Source organism: Kwoniella dejecticola, chromosome 4 (genome assembly GCF_000512565.2).
Source record: "Kwoniella dejecticola CBS 10117 chromosome 4, complete sequence".
NCBI lineage: Eukaryota > Fungi > Basidiomycota > Tremellomycetes > Tremellales > Cryptococcaceae > Kwoniella > Kwoniella dejecticola.
This window is the reverse complement of record NC_089304.1, coordinates 1,358,436-1,374,464: the sequence shown is the minus strand read 5'-3', so window position 1 is coordinate 1,374,464 and position 16,029 is coordinate 1,358,436. Positions and strand designations below refer to the sequence as shown.

The window sequence follows — 16,029 nt, the reverse complement described above, 5'->3', positions numbered from 1 at the left end:
ATGGACAAGTGAGATATATATTGATATGAGGGTCAAAAAACAATTCTTTGAGCCCAGGTGGACATGGATTTTGTTGAACTTTTCAGAAATCTCGTTGAAGATTTATCAGATCATTATCTGGACATCCCACTTTGTATGGTGATAAGGCGGAGATGACCGCCACACCATGGCTATATAGGTTGTCGGGTAACTTAACGAGCGTGGGTCGGATTCCAATCGTTGGCAGCCTATTTGGCACCTGTCCATATACCTGACATCTCTTTTACTGAAGAGCAGGACAATCAATTGAGCAAGATGGAGACTCCGACGAAAGAGGGATCTCCGATAATACCTCAGCAGGCTCAGATGCAGAGCGATACGCCCGTACCCTCGGGGACAGAGGGTACAGAAACGCCTATTGCTGGACCATCAACGACACCAGCTCCTGCGGCCAACAAAAGGATATACACGAAGAAGTCCAAGGTAAGCTGGAAATTCATACAATCTCATATTCACCCAGCTGATGAGGACCGTCGACTCCTAGCCAAAAGTCGAAGGTCTGATGGCGTATACGTCAGCTTTCGTACCGGGAACATACAATATCAAGATCCCGGCGGGTGATTATCTACAGAAGGAACGCAATTTGGACGTAGCTCGACAAATGAGCTTGGCACGAGCTAAGCAGGAGAAAGCTGATTCAGAGGCGGAGCGGGAGAAACGACTGGCTGAAGGCCAAGAACCGGAAGAGGTCAGCTAGCACCTGAATGACCATTGGAGGGTGCAGGTGAAGCTAACAGTATTAAACAATGCCAATAGATACACCCTTTACATCATACTCTGATTATACACCCTGGCTCAAGAAATCTCAGAATAGGAAGAGCATCAGACTTCTATCCGAAAGAGATACCGAACTGTATTGCTCGACCGGCTACTGCGGCGAACAGAGGACATGACCCGCCCGTACCAGGCAGTCGTGCTAAGAGGATTGCAACGAGAGCCATGGAGAGAAGAAATGCGAAGCGCCGGAAGGGGGATGATCAAGAAGTCGACAGTGTAAATGGGAATGGGTATGTACAAGCGGAAGATAGTGGTGAGGATGATGGGGAGGGCAACTGGGTGGACCCGGTAAGCTGGACATCACAGTTTTCAAAGCTTGAATGGCAAGCTGACTTTGGGATTGGTGAATATAGGTAGATACAAATATCGGACATCTGAGAGAATATCTACGAAATAGATTAGTCCAAGAACGACTGGCGACAGATTGGAAAGAAGGAACGAGAGTAAGAGCTACAAATGCGAAAGTCAGACCTGAGAACTTGCCGGAGCATAATGATCCGTATAGAATAGATTGGACGGAATCCGATGGCAGACCATTCTACATCGGTGCAGAGGTGAGCTAAGGAGAAGTCATCTGTCATCATGGCGAAGAATAGCTCATCGACCAAAATCCAGGCGCTACGACTACCTGAAAAAGCAGGTTACAAAGTCCGATATCCCATCTTACAGCGAAGTTTCAATAAGCGAGATTGGACGTCTTCTCAATTGCTCTTAGACGACATATCCACTATAATACAGGAATCGTTGAGAACGGAATTAGGAGTAACACCGAAAGATTACCATGTAAGCTCCAACAGCGCTTTCTAGTACTTTAAGCTGACAATGTTGGCAGAAATATTCGGTTGTTTTCATTATACCTGATCATGGTGATAGGAATTATGTTGAGACAATGACAAATATGTTCATGACCTCGATGGCGTTCAAGGAAATCGCTGTGCATCAAGTAAGCGTTCTGCCTCTGGATTTTGGATTCTAGTACAATCAGCTGAGACGCTTCGAACCGATAGGAAGCGTATTGTGCTATATTCAGTGCAGGGATGTCTTCCGCGTGTGTAGTTGATATCGGTGCTCAGTCAACATCGGTGACGCTAGTGGACGAAGGTTTATTGAATCAAGATACAAGGTACGTCGATTCGGAGCGGAAGAGACTGCGATCCTTGGCTAATTATGAGTAATAGGATCAAGCTGAACTACGGAGGCGACGATATCACATCAGCTTTAGTGACGTTACTGCAACGATCCAATTTCCCTTATCGAGAGCTGGATCTCGCCAAAAGTCAAGAATGGATCATGATGGATAATTTGAAAAACAAGATCTGTACACTCGAAGAGGTCAGCTGACTTGTCGTGAATCGCGAAAAGTATAGCTGATTCTTCCTACTATAGCATCTTGTCGCCAATACCCCTTGGGATTTTTACGTTCTCAAGACGGAGGGATTGACGCAAAAATATGTATTCAGAACGTATGATGAAAACATTCTGGCCCCGCTGGTAAGTCAAGGTCGCATTCTCCCTGCGCTATTGTCTGTACCCAAAATTGACACATAACATACTCGACTCAGATCTTCTTCGATACTCGTCTGATTGACTTCAAGGAGAAGAAAGGACATGGGGCATTCAGGTTCTGGGGCATATCTGACGAGAAAATCACGGGCGACTTCAATTCAAGCTATGAAGAGCCTGTAAGCTGAAAGCTGGCCCAATGGCTTGTTAGTCAACTGACACGTGGACGTAGACTGGGGCGATGAGAGCGTGCACAACGCATCTTCTTCCCTCAATTCCTGCTGAGCAGGATGGCAATAAGGCCAATGGTAATGTCGCGACATCAACCAACGGGGATGAAGCGAAACCTGCGAATGGCGATACCGCAGAAGTCAAACCGGCAATGCAAGAAGTGACGCCGGCTCCACCCTCCCAAGCTGGCTCTCAGACTACTCCAGCACCAGAAGGGACAACGCCAGTACCTACAGCTCAGAGTGAAACGCCTATACCACCGTCCAAAGCCGTTGTATCGGAATTGTCGAATGCGCAAGTTCTGAGCGAAGCCTGCAGATCTCCCCTCGACGCAGCTGTAGCAGCATCGATATCCATGGCTGGAACGGAGAACAAAGCCAAGACAGCTGCCAATAGCATTCTGTTGATCGGCGGCGGATCAAGTTTGAAAGGTTTAGGAGTGTTCATTGCTGATCGGTAAGTTTTTTTGAAAAAGCTGAGAAGCTTCTCGTATGGATTTGGGTCCGTTATTGACAGATCTGAAATGTGGTTTGGTAGGTTGCCACCCTTACTTCGTCAAAAGGGATTACCGATTTCGGACGTATCGATCGTACCGCCTCCCAGAGGACTCAACCCCCGCTTTGTCAGCTGGAAGGGAGCTTCGGTGATGTGTAATTTGGAGAGTCTGAACGATATGTGGATCAGGAAAGATGAGTGGGATGCTATTGGAATCCGGGCGTTGAAAGATAGGTATCTCTTCTACTGATCGACTCTGGCGTGGCATGAGTGGAAATGCATATGATGATACAAGCAAGCGATCATACAGCACGCAGGACTCCGTGGCACTTGTTGCGATTGTCTCGTCAGAGATGGAGCCACCTGCGATAATTCTGAACTTTACTGTGAAATCGATCTAACTTCGGAGATGTCTCACACTGCCTACATACTCTTTGAAGCTGCTGCTCAGGTGACTTTGAACACATGCATACGCACGAGTATTGTGCGACATGTCGTATCGACTCAAAATTCTTGTCACAGCTTTTGACAGAATTTTTCTATATTACTTTGATGTTATACTCCAGGTCATCTTCAGACACTGTCAATTGGACGATCTATCTATCCATTCTGTTCTGACTTTCAATTTACTATCAAGTACCTCCTCAGACCTACAGTCGAACATCGTATGATCACAAAGCTCGCTTGGGCTACGACAAGATGCTCGCTTTCTACCTGATCCCATTCATGTCCGGCTTCCTAATTACCACCTTCCTTAAACATGCGTGTCCGGACGGTGCGCTATCATGCCTCCCCACAATGAAACGCTCGATTATGGACATAAAGCATCACCTGTTCCCCCTCGGTGCTCATTCCCACGCTCACACTCATACTCAATCCCAACTACATATACGCATACCTCTACCCCTTCCTTCACCTATTCCCCTTGAATACCCGTTGATTCCTCTTGTGTTCCCGTCCCCCACATACAAAGCCATCGAGATGGCGAGTGGCGAATATCAATACGAGTTCGAATACCTCATACCACCTATCTTGGTCCGTTCTGAAGCTCAAGCCAATGCCGAAGCTGACGCTGAAGCTAAGGACGGATCTGCTCGAATACCCGTATCTTCTCCTCGTATCAATCGCCAACCCCCACACGGGCGCCACTCAGCATCAGCATCCGAATCCGAATACCCGTCACGCCTTTACTCCTGCTCTTCTCCTTCGCAAATCTCTCCCTCTCCGACACGAAGCTCTACCTTCACTCGAACATCTTCGACACCTCCGCCTACATACTCATCTAAGATCATACTGCACACCGACTTCTTCAGCAGGCTAAACAGCCTTATGAATGAATTACGACCCCTTGCCGGAAATGGAAGTGCGCTTATCGGCTATCTGAAAACCAACTTTGGGCACGATTACCTCCCATTCGGCGGCGCCTCCGAGACCTACACTGCTCTGGCTCAAAACCTATCGGCCTTGGTCGACCCTCGTTTGATCCTAAATATTTGTTTGGCTTTGGCGTTATACAATTTGACAAGGTACGTCGACTCATACCACTCAAGCTCAGTGCAGTCTCTAACCATCTCCACGAAAGACCTTACTGAATTACTTCTGCTGGAATATTGCAGGAAGGTGCTGAGACTATTCGGCGCAATTGCGAGATACTTCGTTATTCTGTTGATCATCCGACCGGCTGCTTGGATGGCGATGTACTTCTATCGATGGTTGGTAGGGTCATGTCCCTCCCCGACAGAGGACGATCGGTTCCACGCGGACGGTGCAGAGGTCGTCCGAAGCAGGACTGTCGACAATGTGGGCATTGACCGACATACCGTTCCCGGCTACATCGGAACGAACACACATGATGTAGATGGTTTCAAAGTTGAATATAGCTTTGAGCCGCTTCAAAGAAGCTATCTACCGGGACTGAGCCCTGAGCTATCAAGCTCTCCAGCCGACAAGCTGCTAGCACAAGTACCTGACCAGGACGATCATGTCTTCGATCTCCAGGATCTTTCGTTCGACAAGGTAGTAGACCACCAGTCGAAAAACACAGATAAATCCACCGTGGAAGGTGATATATCCATCCATCCGCCTGGTCTTGGCGGTATCAGTCCCGCCTCGAGCGCTGGTAGATCAGTAAGCGATGTATCAGACCTGGTTGATGGGATGGTGGTGAGTGGTCGGTAGCGGGACATTACACACCTCTCAGGAGCATTTGTAGTAGCTGAGATGATTATTCGAGATTACGCAGGAGCCTTCTGAATCACACTCCGCAAATATCTCAAAAACGACTTCATTCGACTCAAAGCAGAGGAGGAATTATAAGGAGATCGGAGCTGTACGTATATCGAATTATGTCACTTTCAAGATCGATTCGCTGACCCTATGTTTCGGTCAGGAGCCACAACCAACACACTCGAGAACTTCGATCTCTCCTTCGCCCCTTTGCCCACTTGAGTATTCGAGTTGCAATGATGCGACAATTCACAGGAACACCTCGACCCACGAAGACACAGTGGACCATGAAGGCTTCATAGACGCCGGAGACACAGCAATTATTCATGCGAGAGATAGAAACTTCCCACAAATCCATGACGTGCAACTCACACAAAGCAACTACAAAGTCGGACCACCCACTCCCTCAAAATCACCCCCAGCCTCTTCGTCTACGTCCACGTCCACTTCAACCTCGACGACTTCTTCCAGAGTTTCTGCACCGGCGCTTCCTTCTACAGCACCAGCTTCAAAACTGGTTGTGCAGGCGGAACCAAGAATAGCAACGGGACCTCGACATCCCGGTTCTCAGACTGGCAATAGAAAGAAGCAAAAGCAGAAACAGAAAATTGGTGATGGTATCAAGGACGTAGCGGTGGATTCGGAAGTGACCATGACCTCTACAGCTGATCCTTCGGTAGATTGGCTAGCGAGGATCGCTTCGTTGAAAAATAATGGTAACAACGGCGGCAAGAGCCTTGATGTGCAGTAAATGGGCTGGTGCTCATCAAGGTCGGGTGAAGTAGATGTACCTGTAGTGAACTGAGGCAAGGAGTCGAACGCTGATGATGGTGGTCTCGTTTAGAGGATGTATATTCTATTGTTTTTGGTTTGTTCCGTAATTTCAAGATTATTAGACTTGTACTGAAGAATGAGATTGTATGCTATGCATAAGATCATTGATGTTCATAGAATTGCCCAAAGGATGATATCCAAGATCCTGTAAGATACGATGATGGAGTTCAGCAGTGTCTACTCGATCGTGTCTCCCCTTCTGAGTCGTGGCAAGATGACTTTTCGCCAGATATCCTTGATCTCTTTTGAAAACGCGAATTAGCTGATTGGTATTTCTTTGAAGTAGATGTGCATGTACGCAGCTGAGCCGTGCCCCGTCGTGTAGCTGATGGAAGACAGGGTATACTCACGAGACTTCGATTTGCCGGGAAAAGCCTGTGTCATCCCATCCCAGTCGGGGGTACAAGCCTGCCCGTGAGAATGAAACAACGCCATCAGCTTGAAGGAAGTCAGAAGCAAGTTTCAGTGGAGTACAAAACACTCACTTCAAGGACGATCAAGAAGGTTCTTATCTTCATAAACTTTGTCCAGCCTTTACTGGTACCTTCGTTCGCCCATGGCCTATTTGCGATAATGGATGGGTGGATAACTTTTCTCCATACGTCTTTACACTCTGCATGCCTCAAATATCCCGCAGAGTGAGCAGGGGTTGTTGAGGAAGGATGAGCAACAATGCACGAGCTCTACTGATAGTTAGGATGGACTGACGAGTAGTAGTCTTGCCGATCTCAGTGACGATTGATTCCCATTTAACATCTTTGGCGGTCTAAGGTGAATTCACATGTGCAGAACATTCTCTCGTCAGCTCATCGAAGCTCACTCGAGCGTTATACTCTTATATGGCGTCGAGTGAGGTTTGTCGGTAAGACTGGACTGACTCACCTTGAGGACCAAAGTAACGATCAACGTCTTGTCGTATTCGCCCTTCTTGGTTTTCCTGGTAGACGTTGAAGTAGACGCAGATGTTTGACTTTTGACTTGTGGAAGATCCAGCATGGATCGCTCGGGTCTCACTTGGGATGACTTTGTACTCATGATGGGTCGGTCATACGGTCTCTGGGCGTTGTGTCCTGAATCGGCAAGCTTCGATTTTGGCATTCTGGTGCTTAGGGAGATGTTGATATATAGGAAAGCGTGCGGATTAAAGCCTCGACGAAATTGTTGGTGTTACATAGTAACACTGCAGCCCGATTGAATGAAAGGAAGTAACATGGCGTGTATTTAATGAGTAGCGCATTCAGTGTATGTAGGATGAGCTGACGAGATGTCATTCGGAATGTCAAAGGACCGTTTCCTCATGTATGACATGATGCGCACGGACGTAGATCACCCAGTATCCCTCGGTTCGAATTGAGAGCGTATATGATGTGAGTGGGACGATCATCTATCTTTCTTTCTTCTCTTCCTCTTTCTTTCTTTCTGTTTCTTTTCGCTTCTTCCTTCTTTTCATCCCACACCTCTTCTCGTTCTGAATTAACTTTCCTGTGAGTTCTCTGGTCATCATCCTCCTATCCCTCTTCCTGTCGTTTGGAGCTCACACTTGTGCAGTCGGTCGAGCACTGTCTTCGCCCTATCACTATAAGATGGCAAGGACGATCCAGGCCTCAAAAGGGCAGAAGACGTACGGGAGGGTGAAATCACCATCCTCCTCTTCATCATCCGCCAGACCCCAAGCAAGATCCAGTGTTGGAGCAAGAACCAAGAACAAACCTTCTTCCTCCGCCCCCAGGAGAACGGCGAGGAGGAAAGGAGAAGCCGACGAGATCTCTAATGCTGACGATGGTGACAACGGTGACAATGGGAAAAACGATAACAACGAGGAGACGGTGCTGGAGCCCGCTCGATTGGTCCTCATCAACGCGAAGAGCTTCGATTGGTTCGACCTCTCCAATCAGCTCAAGCTCCAGAATGACAAGCCGAAGACACATGCAAAACAGACTCACCTTCTTGGTCTGTCTGGGACCGAGTTGAGAGAGCTGTTCTACAAGGTGGACTATATCATTCCTGACCAGTCTAAAGATGATGAGCTGACGTGATATCTGCCTTGCCTGGTCCAGGCAGTTCTGCCTCGACTTAGATCGGGAAACCTCAACATTCCCTTGGGCAGGGCCGAGACACCGTCCGAGGTTGGTCCCTCGAAGCAGGATAGCTCTTTCACCATCGAAGACGATGGCAACCAAGCTTCCCTACCTGGATCTCCACAAGTATCAGCTATCGGCACGGCTAGTCCCGAGGTTCCAATTGTCGAAGACGAAATCGGATTCCGCCTCGACGAAATGGAGGAATCTCAGCTGGAAATCCCCGTGCTCACTCAGATTGCTGGCGATGATAACGAGCACAACGCTAAGGGAGATATCAAGGATGACAATTCCCAAGGAAACACTGCCTCCTCGGAGAATTCAACGAAAGAGCCTGTAGATAGAATCACTAGAAGACGTTCGACCTCTCGCATTGCAGATCATGGTGGTCAGAACGATGAAGGCACTTCATCGAACAGGGCGGTCAATGGCATGGTGACCGGAAACGGGGCGAAGTCGAGTCATGAAGACGAGAAATCAATCATGATGAAAGCCGATCCTAAAGCCATGTTACGAAGTCAAGTTCAAAAGCAAAAACCCAACAAGAAAGTAGTAGTAGTGAAGATTGGGGGCTCGAGCGAGGATGAACACGATGAATAGGTGATCAAAGTCGTGAGTTTGCATCTTTTGTCGTCCGAAATGGAGCTGATCATGAGCAGGTAGTCCCGTTTGCATCAGCACTTTCGAGACTCGATATCATGCCAAATCGGAACCAACCCGGCGATCCGGTTCAGAAACCGACCGTCGTTCGTCCAGGACTTGACAATTTATCATCAAATAGTTTCGCCCTGGACATATATCTCCCTAATAATATATTCGGCCTCGCTGTTTCGTCATCGCAGTCTGTTATTCGTGTATGGGTACAGTCTCTCTTTTACCATCAAAGTTTCGTAAACATCATGCATGTCGTACATACGTCTGGGTATTCATCATATCTCGTCTTCGTCGGAAGCCATAAGATCTTCCTCGGGATAATCGCCCACGGCCACCTTCTCGGGACGGACGAAGGTGGCATGGCGAGGGGAACATTGGAAATACCTCTTGCCTTCGACCCTGTATTGGCGTCAAGTATTAGCTTACCCTGTTATGCTGCCGTGCGAGTTGAGCCAAGCTGTCCAGGCTTCCAAGCTTTAGGCGTAGGTCGGACTCACTCTCCATCACCTTTCCCTTGCGGCTCATCCAACTCCACACCTACCCATACCCCGCCTTTCCCTATCGGAGCCTCACCGACGAATCTGACTGTACCTAATCTGCCTTCTCCGCTATCGCCGCGTGAGACTCTACATCGGGCTCCGGGAATTATACTTGGATCGCAAGTTGACGAAGGAGGGGGCGGACAAGTAAGATTAGTGGGGATTGGAGCGAATCTCCCGAGTTTGTTGGCCTTCAAATGCGATAAGACGGTGTCTATACAGTATTCAGTCGGAGTATGATTAGTGTGATGGCTGTGGCAATTGACGTATCCTACGATAACGCTCTTCATGGTCTTGAGAAGCATGATGACCTGCTCCTTCACGAGAGATGCGAAACCAGCTACAAGAAGCTTACCGTTCCGACTTTCATACTCCTCATTCGTCAATTCGAATCGCTCTAAATTCGTTTCATCGGTGAATTCGCCTGGTCGATAATTCGGATCGGAATTATCTATCTGCAATCACGACCGTGCAATGATTAGCTTGATTAGCTTGATAAGTGAGCCAAATTATACGGTCCGTCAAGAGCAAGGCAGTCGATGCCGTACAACCAGCTCACCTTGATGCATTGCCATTCCTTGACGCCATACTGACTCAACGTCTTGTTCTCTTCATTGAGCAGCAAAACAGCTTTTCCAGTGACGGCAGCATCGGAAGAAGCGTACAAGGACAGGTTCTGATATTGTGGTGAGATACCTGTGATAGGCACCAATTTGTCCTATAGCCAATGTCCAGAAAGTGAGCTGACGACATAGAGTACAATTAGCTCAAGAGCATCTTACCTTCAGTTGACTGATCGTTAATGAATCATCGAATCGCCTCTCAGAGTGGGTATCGGGTGAGGTGACGAAGATGCTGATGAGTGGCATGTTGCGTCCTCTATCTTGCTTCTTCTTTAATCTTCAAGCAAGCAGTCGGCATGGAGAGGTTTAAATTTGAATGGTCTTTTCACTGTTTTGTACTCGAGTAGCTGAATTACATTACTCATCTTTACTGACCCAAACGCGCTTGGACGCGATATCTCGAAAGATCTCGACAGCGCCCACGTGTATATCTACAGTCTACAGTCAAATCACGGAGTTTCAGAGCAACTCCGCTCATATACTTGGTCTCGTTCAGGGCTAATCCGGTTGATTTCGAGTTAAACATATAAAAAGTCAGATCAAAGCGAAAGAGTCCGAATATACTGTACATCCTCGAACCTCAGAACGTCCATTTCACTCACTCATATCGTTGTCCCTTCCTGCTCCTCCTCATCTTGCTAAACAGAGGTACACCAGCAAGATGTCAGTCTCCTCTACCACCTCCACTCCGTTGGGAGACGTGCTTAAAATATCGATATTGGGCAACGAGTCGATCCATTGTGGATTCCACTTATTACCTTACATCTTCGATACCATTACTTCGACACTACCTTCATCCGCATACGTCCTGATCACAGATACGAATCTTTCGTCGCTCTACTTGAACGATCTGAAAAATGCATTCGAAGAAGCAAGTTCCAAGAATGGCTCGAAAGCTAGATTCTTGGTGTACGAAGTTGCTCCCGGAGAGACCGCTAAATCTAGGAAGGTGAAAGAAGAGATCGAAGATTGGATGTTGGATCAGAAACTCACAAGAGACACAGTCGTACTCGCTTTCGGGGGTGGTGTTATTGGTGATTTGACTGGATTCGTAGCTGCAACATTGTGAGTTCTGTGTCTAACAGCCGTGTCTCAACCCCCTAATGCAGTATGCTCACATCGTCGCTCCGACTTAGCATGCGAGGCGTCAAATTTGTGCAAATCCCTACGACCCTCTTGGCGATGGTCGACTCAGCCGTGGGGGGCAAAACAGCTATCGATACTCCGCATGGAAAGAACCTGATAGGCGCTTTCTGGCAACCTTCCTACATCTTTGTTGATCTCGCCTTTTTGACCACTCTGCCGCCGAGAGAAGTCAGTAACGGTATGGCGGAAGTAGTCAAGGTGCGTTCAAGACATTTTTATCATCTTACTTTCCTGCCTGTCGCAGTCTCAACCAAATGATGTGGCTGTGCTTACACCTGGTTTTCGTATAGACCGCTGCCATCTGGAAGGACGATGACTTCGCCCTTCTCGAGTCCAGACCAGCCGAGATATCCCTTGCCGCATCCACTAAACCAGACACCTCATCTACAGCCGGTCGATTCTCCTCGGATCGGTCTCACGCACAATCTCTTCTCCTGCGTGTCGTGTCAGGATCCATCTACGTCAAGGCGCACATCGTTACCATCGATGAGCGAGAAACAGGTCTCCGAAATCTAGTGAATTTCGGACACACCATCGGACACGCTATCGAAGCTGTGCTCACTCCAGCTATGCTGCATGGAGAATGCGTTTCAGTCGGTATAATTCTGGAAGCTGAAGTAGCCAGACAATTGGGTATTCTCAGTCAAGTCGCTGTGGGAAGATTGACAAGATGCCTCCAAGCTTACGGTCTACCCATCTCCCTGAACGACCGAAGAATCACATCGTTACCTGCTTCGAGCCAGTTATCTGTCGACAGATTACTAGATATCATGAGAATCGATAAGAAGAACTCTGGTCCAGCCAAGAAGATCGTATTGCTGTCCAGAATTGGTAAGACGTACGAGGAGAAAGCCTCAGTCGTTGCCGATCCGGTCATTCGAAGGGTACTCTGTGAGGCTGCGACCGTTGTCTCTGGCACTCCGACCAAATCGCCCATCACCATGGCTACGCCTGGATCGAAATCCATCTCCAACAGAGCTTTAGTACTTGCTGCTCTCGCTACTGGAACGTGTAGGATCAGAAATTTACTCCATTCTGATGATACCGCGGTCATGATGAATGCTCTTGTTGAGCTCAAGGTACGCCAGCTAGTCGGTCACTTCGGACTTGAGCTAATTTTTTGTCGCGCCAGGGTGCCGTATTTTCATGGGAAGATGGAGGCGACACCATTGTTGTCGAAGGCGGTGGCGGCACGCTTTCAGCCCCAGCCAAGGGCAAAGAGCTTTACTTAGGTAACGCTGGTACCGCCTCAAGATTCTTGACCACTGTTTGCGCCATGGTATCGGGCGGCGCTTCGACCGAAAAGTCGACCATTATCACTGGTAACGCAAGAATGAAGCAACGACCTATTGGCCCATTAGTCGATGCCCTTTCCGCCAATGGAGCGAAAGTCAGATATGTCGAAAGTCAAGGTTGTCTTCCTCTTGAGATTGACACGGACGGTTTCAAGGGTGGCCACATCAAGCTCGCCGCATCAGTCTCGTCTCAATACGTGTCCTCCATTCTTCTCTGTGCACCTTACGCAGCTGAGGAAGTCGTACTTGAGTTGACTGGCGGTCAAGTCATCTCCCAACCATACATCGACATGACCACAGCCATGATGGCCCAATTTGGAATCACCGTCAAGCGACAAACCGACTCCGCCGGCAAATTGTTAGACGTATATGTCATTCCCAAGGGAACTTACGTGAACCCCGCCGATTATTCCGTCGAATCCGACGCTTCAAGTGCGACCTACCCCTTAGCTATTGCAGCCATCACCGGCACGACTTGCACCATCTCCAACATCGGTTCTTCCTCTCTTCAAGGTGATGCTCGATTCGCTAAAGAAGTCTTGGAACCCATGGGATGTACTGTCGAACAGACATTGACATCCACCAAAGTCACTGGGCCTCCAGTTGGCCAACTCCGAGCCCTGGGAAACGTTGATATGGAACCGATGACAGACGCTTTCCTTACCGCCTCCGTCCTGGCTGCCGTTGCCAATCTGCCTGCCCTACCTGAGAGACAGGTACAACGTCTCCCTCCAACTGCCTCCAGGATTTATGGTATCGCCAATCAAAGAGTGAAAGAATGCAACAGAATCAAAGCTATGCGGGATCAGCTCGCCAAGTTTGGAGTCGAGACCGATGAGTTCGACGACGGTATCATCGTTATCGGAAAACCTGCAACCTCCCTCGTCCGAGGCGCGTCAGTACATTGCTACGACGATCACCGTGTGGCAATGGCTTTCAGTGTGCTAGCCTGCATCATCGAGAAGACCATCATCGAGGAGAAACGATGTGTCGAGAAGACTTGGCCAAACTTCTGGGACGACTTGCAGAACAAGATCGGTATCCCGGTCGAAGGAGTCGAACTCGATACTCATAAACAAGCATCTACTTCTGGAGGAAAGGCTGTTGTTCGTACCGATCAATCGCAAGCTGATCATCCTGTATTCATCATTGGTATGAGAGGTGCGGGCAAGACTTATATCGGTAAATTAGCTGCCGATGTGCTTGGTGGCGAGTTCACCGATGCCGATGATACGTTCTTCGAAGAGACCAAGCAGTCTGTCTCGGATTTCGTGGCCGCCAATAGCTGGGACGAGTTCCGTCGGGTGGAAACTGAAATATTAGGAAAATTCGTCCAAGAAAGAAGAGGAAACCATGTCATCGCTTTGGGCGGTGGTGTGGTCGAAACGGAAGTAGCTAGACAATTACTGCAGTCTCATGTTGCTAAGGGTGGCGTAGTCGTACATGTCACAAGAGCACTGGAGGATATCGACAACTTCCTCTCGTCTATCGGAAGTACCGCCGCCCGACCGAATTGGGGAGAATCATTTGCCGATGTATTCAAGAGACGGGAACCATGGTATGCCGGCTGCTCCTCGCACGAATTCTACAACGTCCTGGACCCAGTCGGTACTCAATCTCAGGCGGAACACGAACAAGCTATGAGAAGAGAATGTGAAAGGTTCTTCACCTTCATCAAGGGTAGCAACAACAATCGTCCGGCACTTGGCAATGATAACCCAACCAACTTCTTGTCCTTAACTTTCCCCGACATCACTCCTGCCCTCAGTCAAATTGACGAGCTTACCTCGGGGGCAGATGCCATCGAGCTTCGAGTAGATCTTCTCAGTCCCTCGGGAACCGCGCCTACCACCCCCGGCCTCCCACCTCACTCTTTCATCGCTAAACAACTCGCATCGCTCCGTCTTGCAACTTCTCTACCAATCGTCTATTCAGTCAGATCCAAAGATCAAGGCGGTATGGCACCCTCTGATCAATCTGAGCTGTACCAGTCTACAGTCGAGTTGGGTATACGATCCGCCTGTGAATACGTCGATCTAGAAGTCTGCTGGTCTTCCAAGATCCTCAGCAAGATGTCCAAGTCGAAGGGCAACTCGGCAATTATTGCTTCCTGGCATGATTGGACTGGCTCGATGCCCTGGGACAAACAAGCGATCCGATCGAAATACTCCGCATGCTCGAGATACGGCGATATCATCAAATTAGTCGGAACGGCCAAGTCATTCTCCGATAACTCGAAATTACAATTGTTTGTCGAAGAAATGAGCGCTCAACCTGGCGCTAAACCTTTGTTAGCTATCAACATGGGCTCAGCCGGTCAACTGTCGAGAGCTCTGAACTCCATCTTGACCCCCATCACTCATCCCTTATTACCTTCCCGAGCTGCACCGGGTCAATTGTCTGCTAAAGAAGTACTATCGATCAGATCGTCAATCGGTTTACTGCCATCCAAGAAATTCTACCTTTTCGGCTCACCAATCGCACATTCAGTCTCTCCTACCCTGCACAACACAGCTTTCACCTCACTGGGCTACCCTCACACATACGGACTACACGAAAGTGAGAAAGTCGATCAAAGTGTACTCGATGTGATTCGATCGCCTGAATTCGGCGGTGCAAGTGTGACTATCCCCTTGAAATTGGATATCATTCCTCACTTGGACAGTATCTCGGAAGACGTCAAAATCATCGGTGCCGTCAACACCATCGTTCCTACCTCTCCTAACGGAATACTGCAATTACACGGGGAAAATACAGACTGGCAAGCTATCCGTCAAGCTGCCGTACAGAACCTGCCCTCGACATTGAAACACGGATCAGCTTTAGTCATTGGAGCAGGGGGTACATGTCGAGCAGCAATCTACGCTTTGTCCAAAATACCAAATATCAAGACCATCTATCTTTTCAACCGAACTCTCGAGAACGCAGTGAAGGTCAAAGAATCTTTCCCTGGAAATTACAATATCCAAGTGATCGATATTTTCGACAGGGTCTCCGTTCCTCCAAGCGTCATAGTCTCCACTGTCCCTGGAACCTCGTTGACTATTTCCCAGAAGGAAGAAGGCATCTATTTACCCCCTTCGTTAATCGAAAGAAACTCGCAGGGCGGGGTGGTCATTGATCTAGCGTATCAACCATACAAGACGGCTTTACTCTCCCTTGTCGAACAGCGAAACAACTGGAAAGCGGTTCCGGGGGTCGAGATTTTAGTATTGCAGGGATTAGTGCAATTTAACTTGTGGACTGGTAAGAAAGCGCCAGAGGGGGAAGTCAGAAAAGCTGTTATGGAGAAATATTTCGGATGAGCGGGAGATTGCTATGTCTGATGAATCAGATTGGGATACAGAATATCGGATTGGGGAGCAAACCAGGATAATATCACTTTACATTGCATGATAGGAGAATATCCCGAAGCAATTATATATGCATAATTTGAAATCGTCTGCAGTGATCTCGCTGCTGATGGGTTTCTCTCGGTCTGCCAATCAAGTGACTAGTAGAGTTGAATGTTGAATGTGTTTAGTACAGATTTGGATTTTCAGCGATCGCTAACTATTGCTTGGCAACAGAGAATCGGAAGAAAGAAGAA

The 16,029-nt window shown here is 48.3% G+C and overlaps 6 protein-coding genes across 6 annotated transcripts; 4 read left to right on the top strand and 2 right to left on the bottom strand.

Annotated features, from left to right (window-relative positions):
* Positions 1 to 294: 294 nt before the first annotated feature.
* On the top strand, positions 295 to 3,295 carry I303_103779 (uncharacterized protein; the record flags this gene model as incomplete). Its single annotated transcript, XM_018407113.1, has 12 exons — positions 295 to 462; positions 524 to 727; positions 796 to 1,104; positions 1,170 to 1,370; positions 1,432 to 1,599; positions 1,649 to 1,759; positions 1,824 to 1,939; positions 1,995 to 2,148; positions 2,203 to 2,307; positions 2,379 to 2,498; positions 2,552 to 3,006; positions 3,088 to 3,295. The coding sequence occupies 12 exons, from the start codon at positions 295 to 297 to the stop codon at positions 3,293 to 3,295; spliced, it is 2,319 nt and encodes a 772-aa protein (XP_018263921.1).
* A 449-nt stretch (positions 3,296 to 3,744) lies between these two features.
* I303_103778 (uncharacterized protein) lies at positions 3,745 to 6,022 on the top strand (the record flags this gene model as incomplete). Its single annotated transcript, XM_018407112.1, has 3 exons — positions 3,745 to 5,208; positions 5,288 to 5,374; positions 5,435 to 6,022. The coding sequence occupies 3 exons, from the start codon at positions 3,745 to 3,747 to the stop codon at positions 6,020 to 6,022; spliced, it is 2,139 nt and encodes a 712-aa protein (XP_018263920.1).
* Positions 6,023 to 6,282: 260 nt separating this feature from the next.
* On the bottom strand, positions 6,283 to 7,203 carry I303_103777 (uncharacterized protein; the record flags this gene model as incomplete). The annotated part of the gene is made up of 5 exons (XM_018407111.2): positions 6,283 to 6,347; positions 6,456 to 6,513; positions 6,591 to 6,718; positions 6,814 to 6,871; positions 6,988 to 7,203. The coding sequence occupies 5 exons, from the start codon at positions 7,201 to 7,203 to the stop codon at positions 6,283 to 6,285; spliced, it is 525 nt and encodes a 174-aa protein (XP_018263919.2).
* A 485-nt stretch (positions 7,204 to 7,688) lies between these two features.
* On the top strand, positions 7,689 to 8,783 carry I303_103776 (uncharacterized protein; the record flags this gene model as incomplete). The annotated part of the gene is made up of 2 exons (XM_018407110.1): positions 7,689 to 8,093; positions 8,163 to 8,783. 2 exons carry the CDS (start codon positions 7,689 to 7,691, stop codon positions 8,781 to 8,783), a joined length of 1,026 nt encoding a protein of 341 aa, XP_018263918.1.
* Positions 8,784 to 9,112: 329 nt separating this feature from the next.
* On the bottom strand, positions 9,113 to 10,245 carry I303_103775 (uncharacterized protein; the record flags this gene model as incomplete). The annotated part of the gene is made up of 5 exons (XM_018407109.1): positions 9,113 to 9,236; positions 9,335 to 9,590; positions 9,732 to 9,831; positions 9,936 to 10,094; positions 10,159 to 10,245. The coding sequence occupies 5 exons, from the start codon at positions 10,243 to 10,245 to the stop codon at positions 9,113 to 9,115; spliced, it is 726 nt and encodes a 241-aa protein (XP_018263917.1).
* Positions 10,246 to 10,660: 415 nt separating this feature from the next.
* I303_103774 (pentafunctional AROM polypeptide) lies at positions 10,661 to 15,745 on the top strand (the record flags this gene model as incomplete). Its single annotated transcript, XM_018407108.1, has 4 exons — positions 10,661 to 11,064; positions 11,136 to 11,343; positions 11,436 to 12,224; positions 12,278 to 15,745. 4 exons carry the CDS (start codon positions 10,661 to 10,663, stop codon positions 15,743 to 15,745), a joined length of 4,869 nt encoding a protein of 1,622 aa, XP_018263916.1.
* Positions 15,746 to 16,029: the final 284 nt, after the last annotated feature.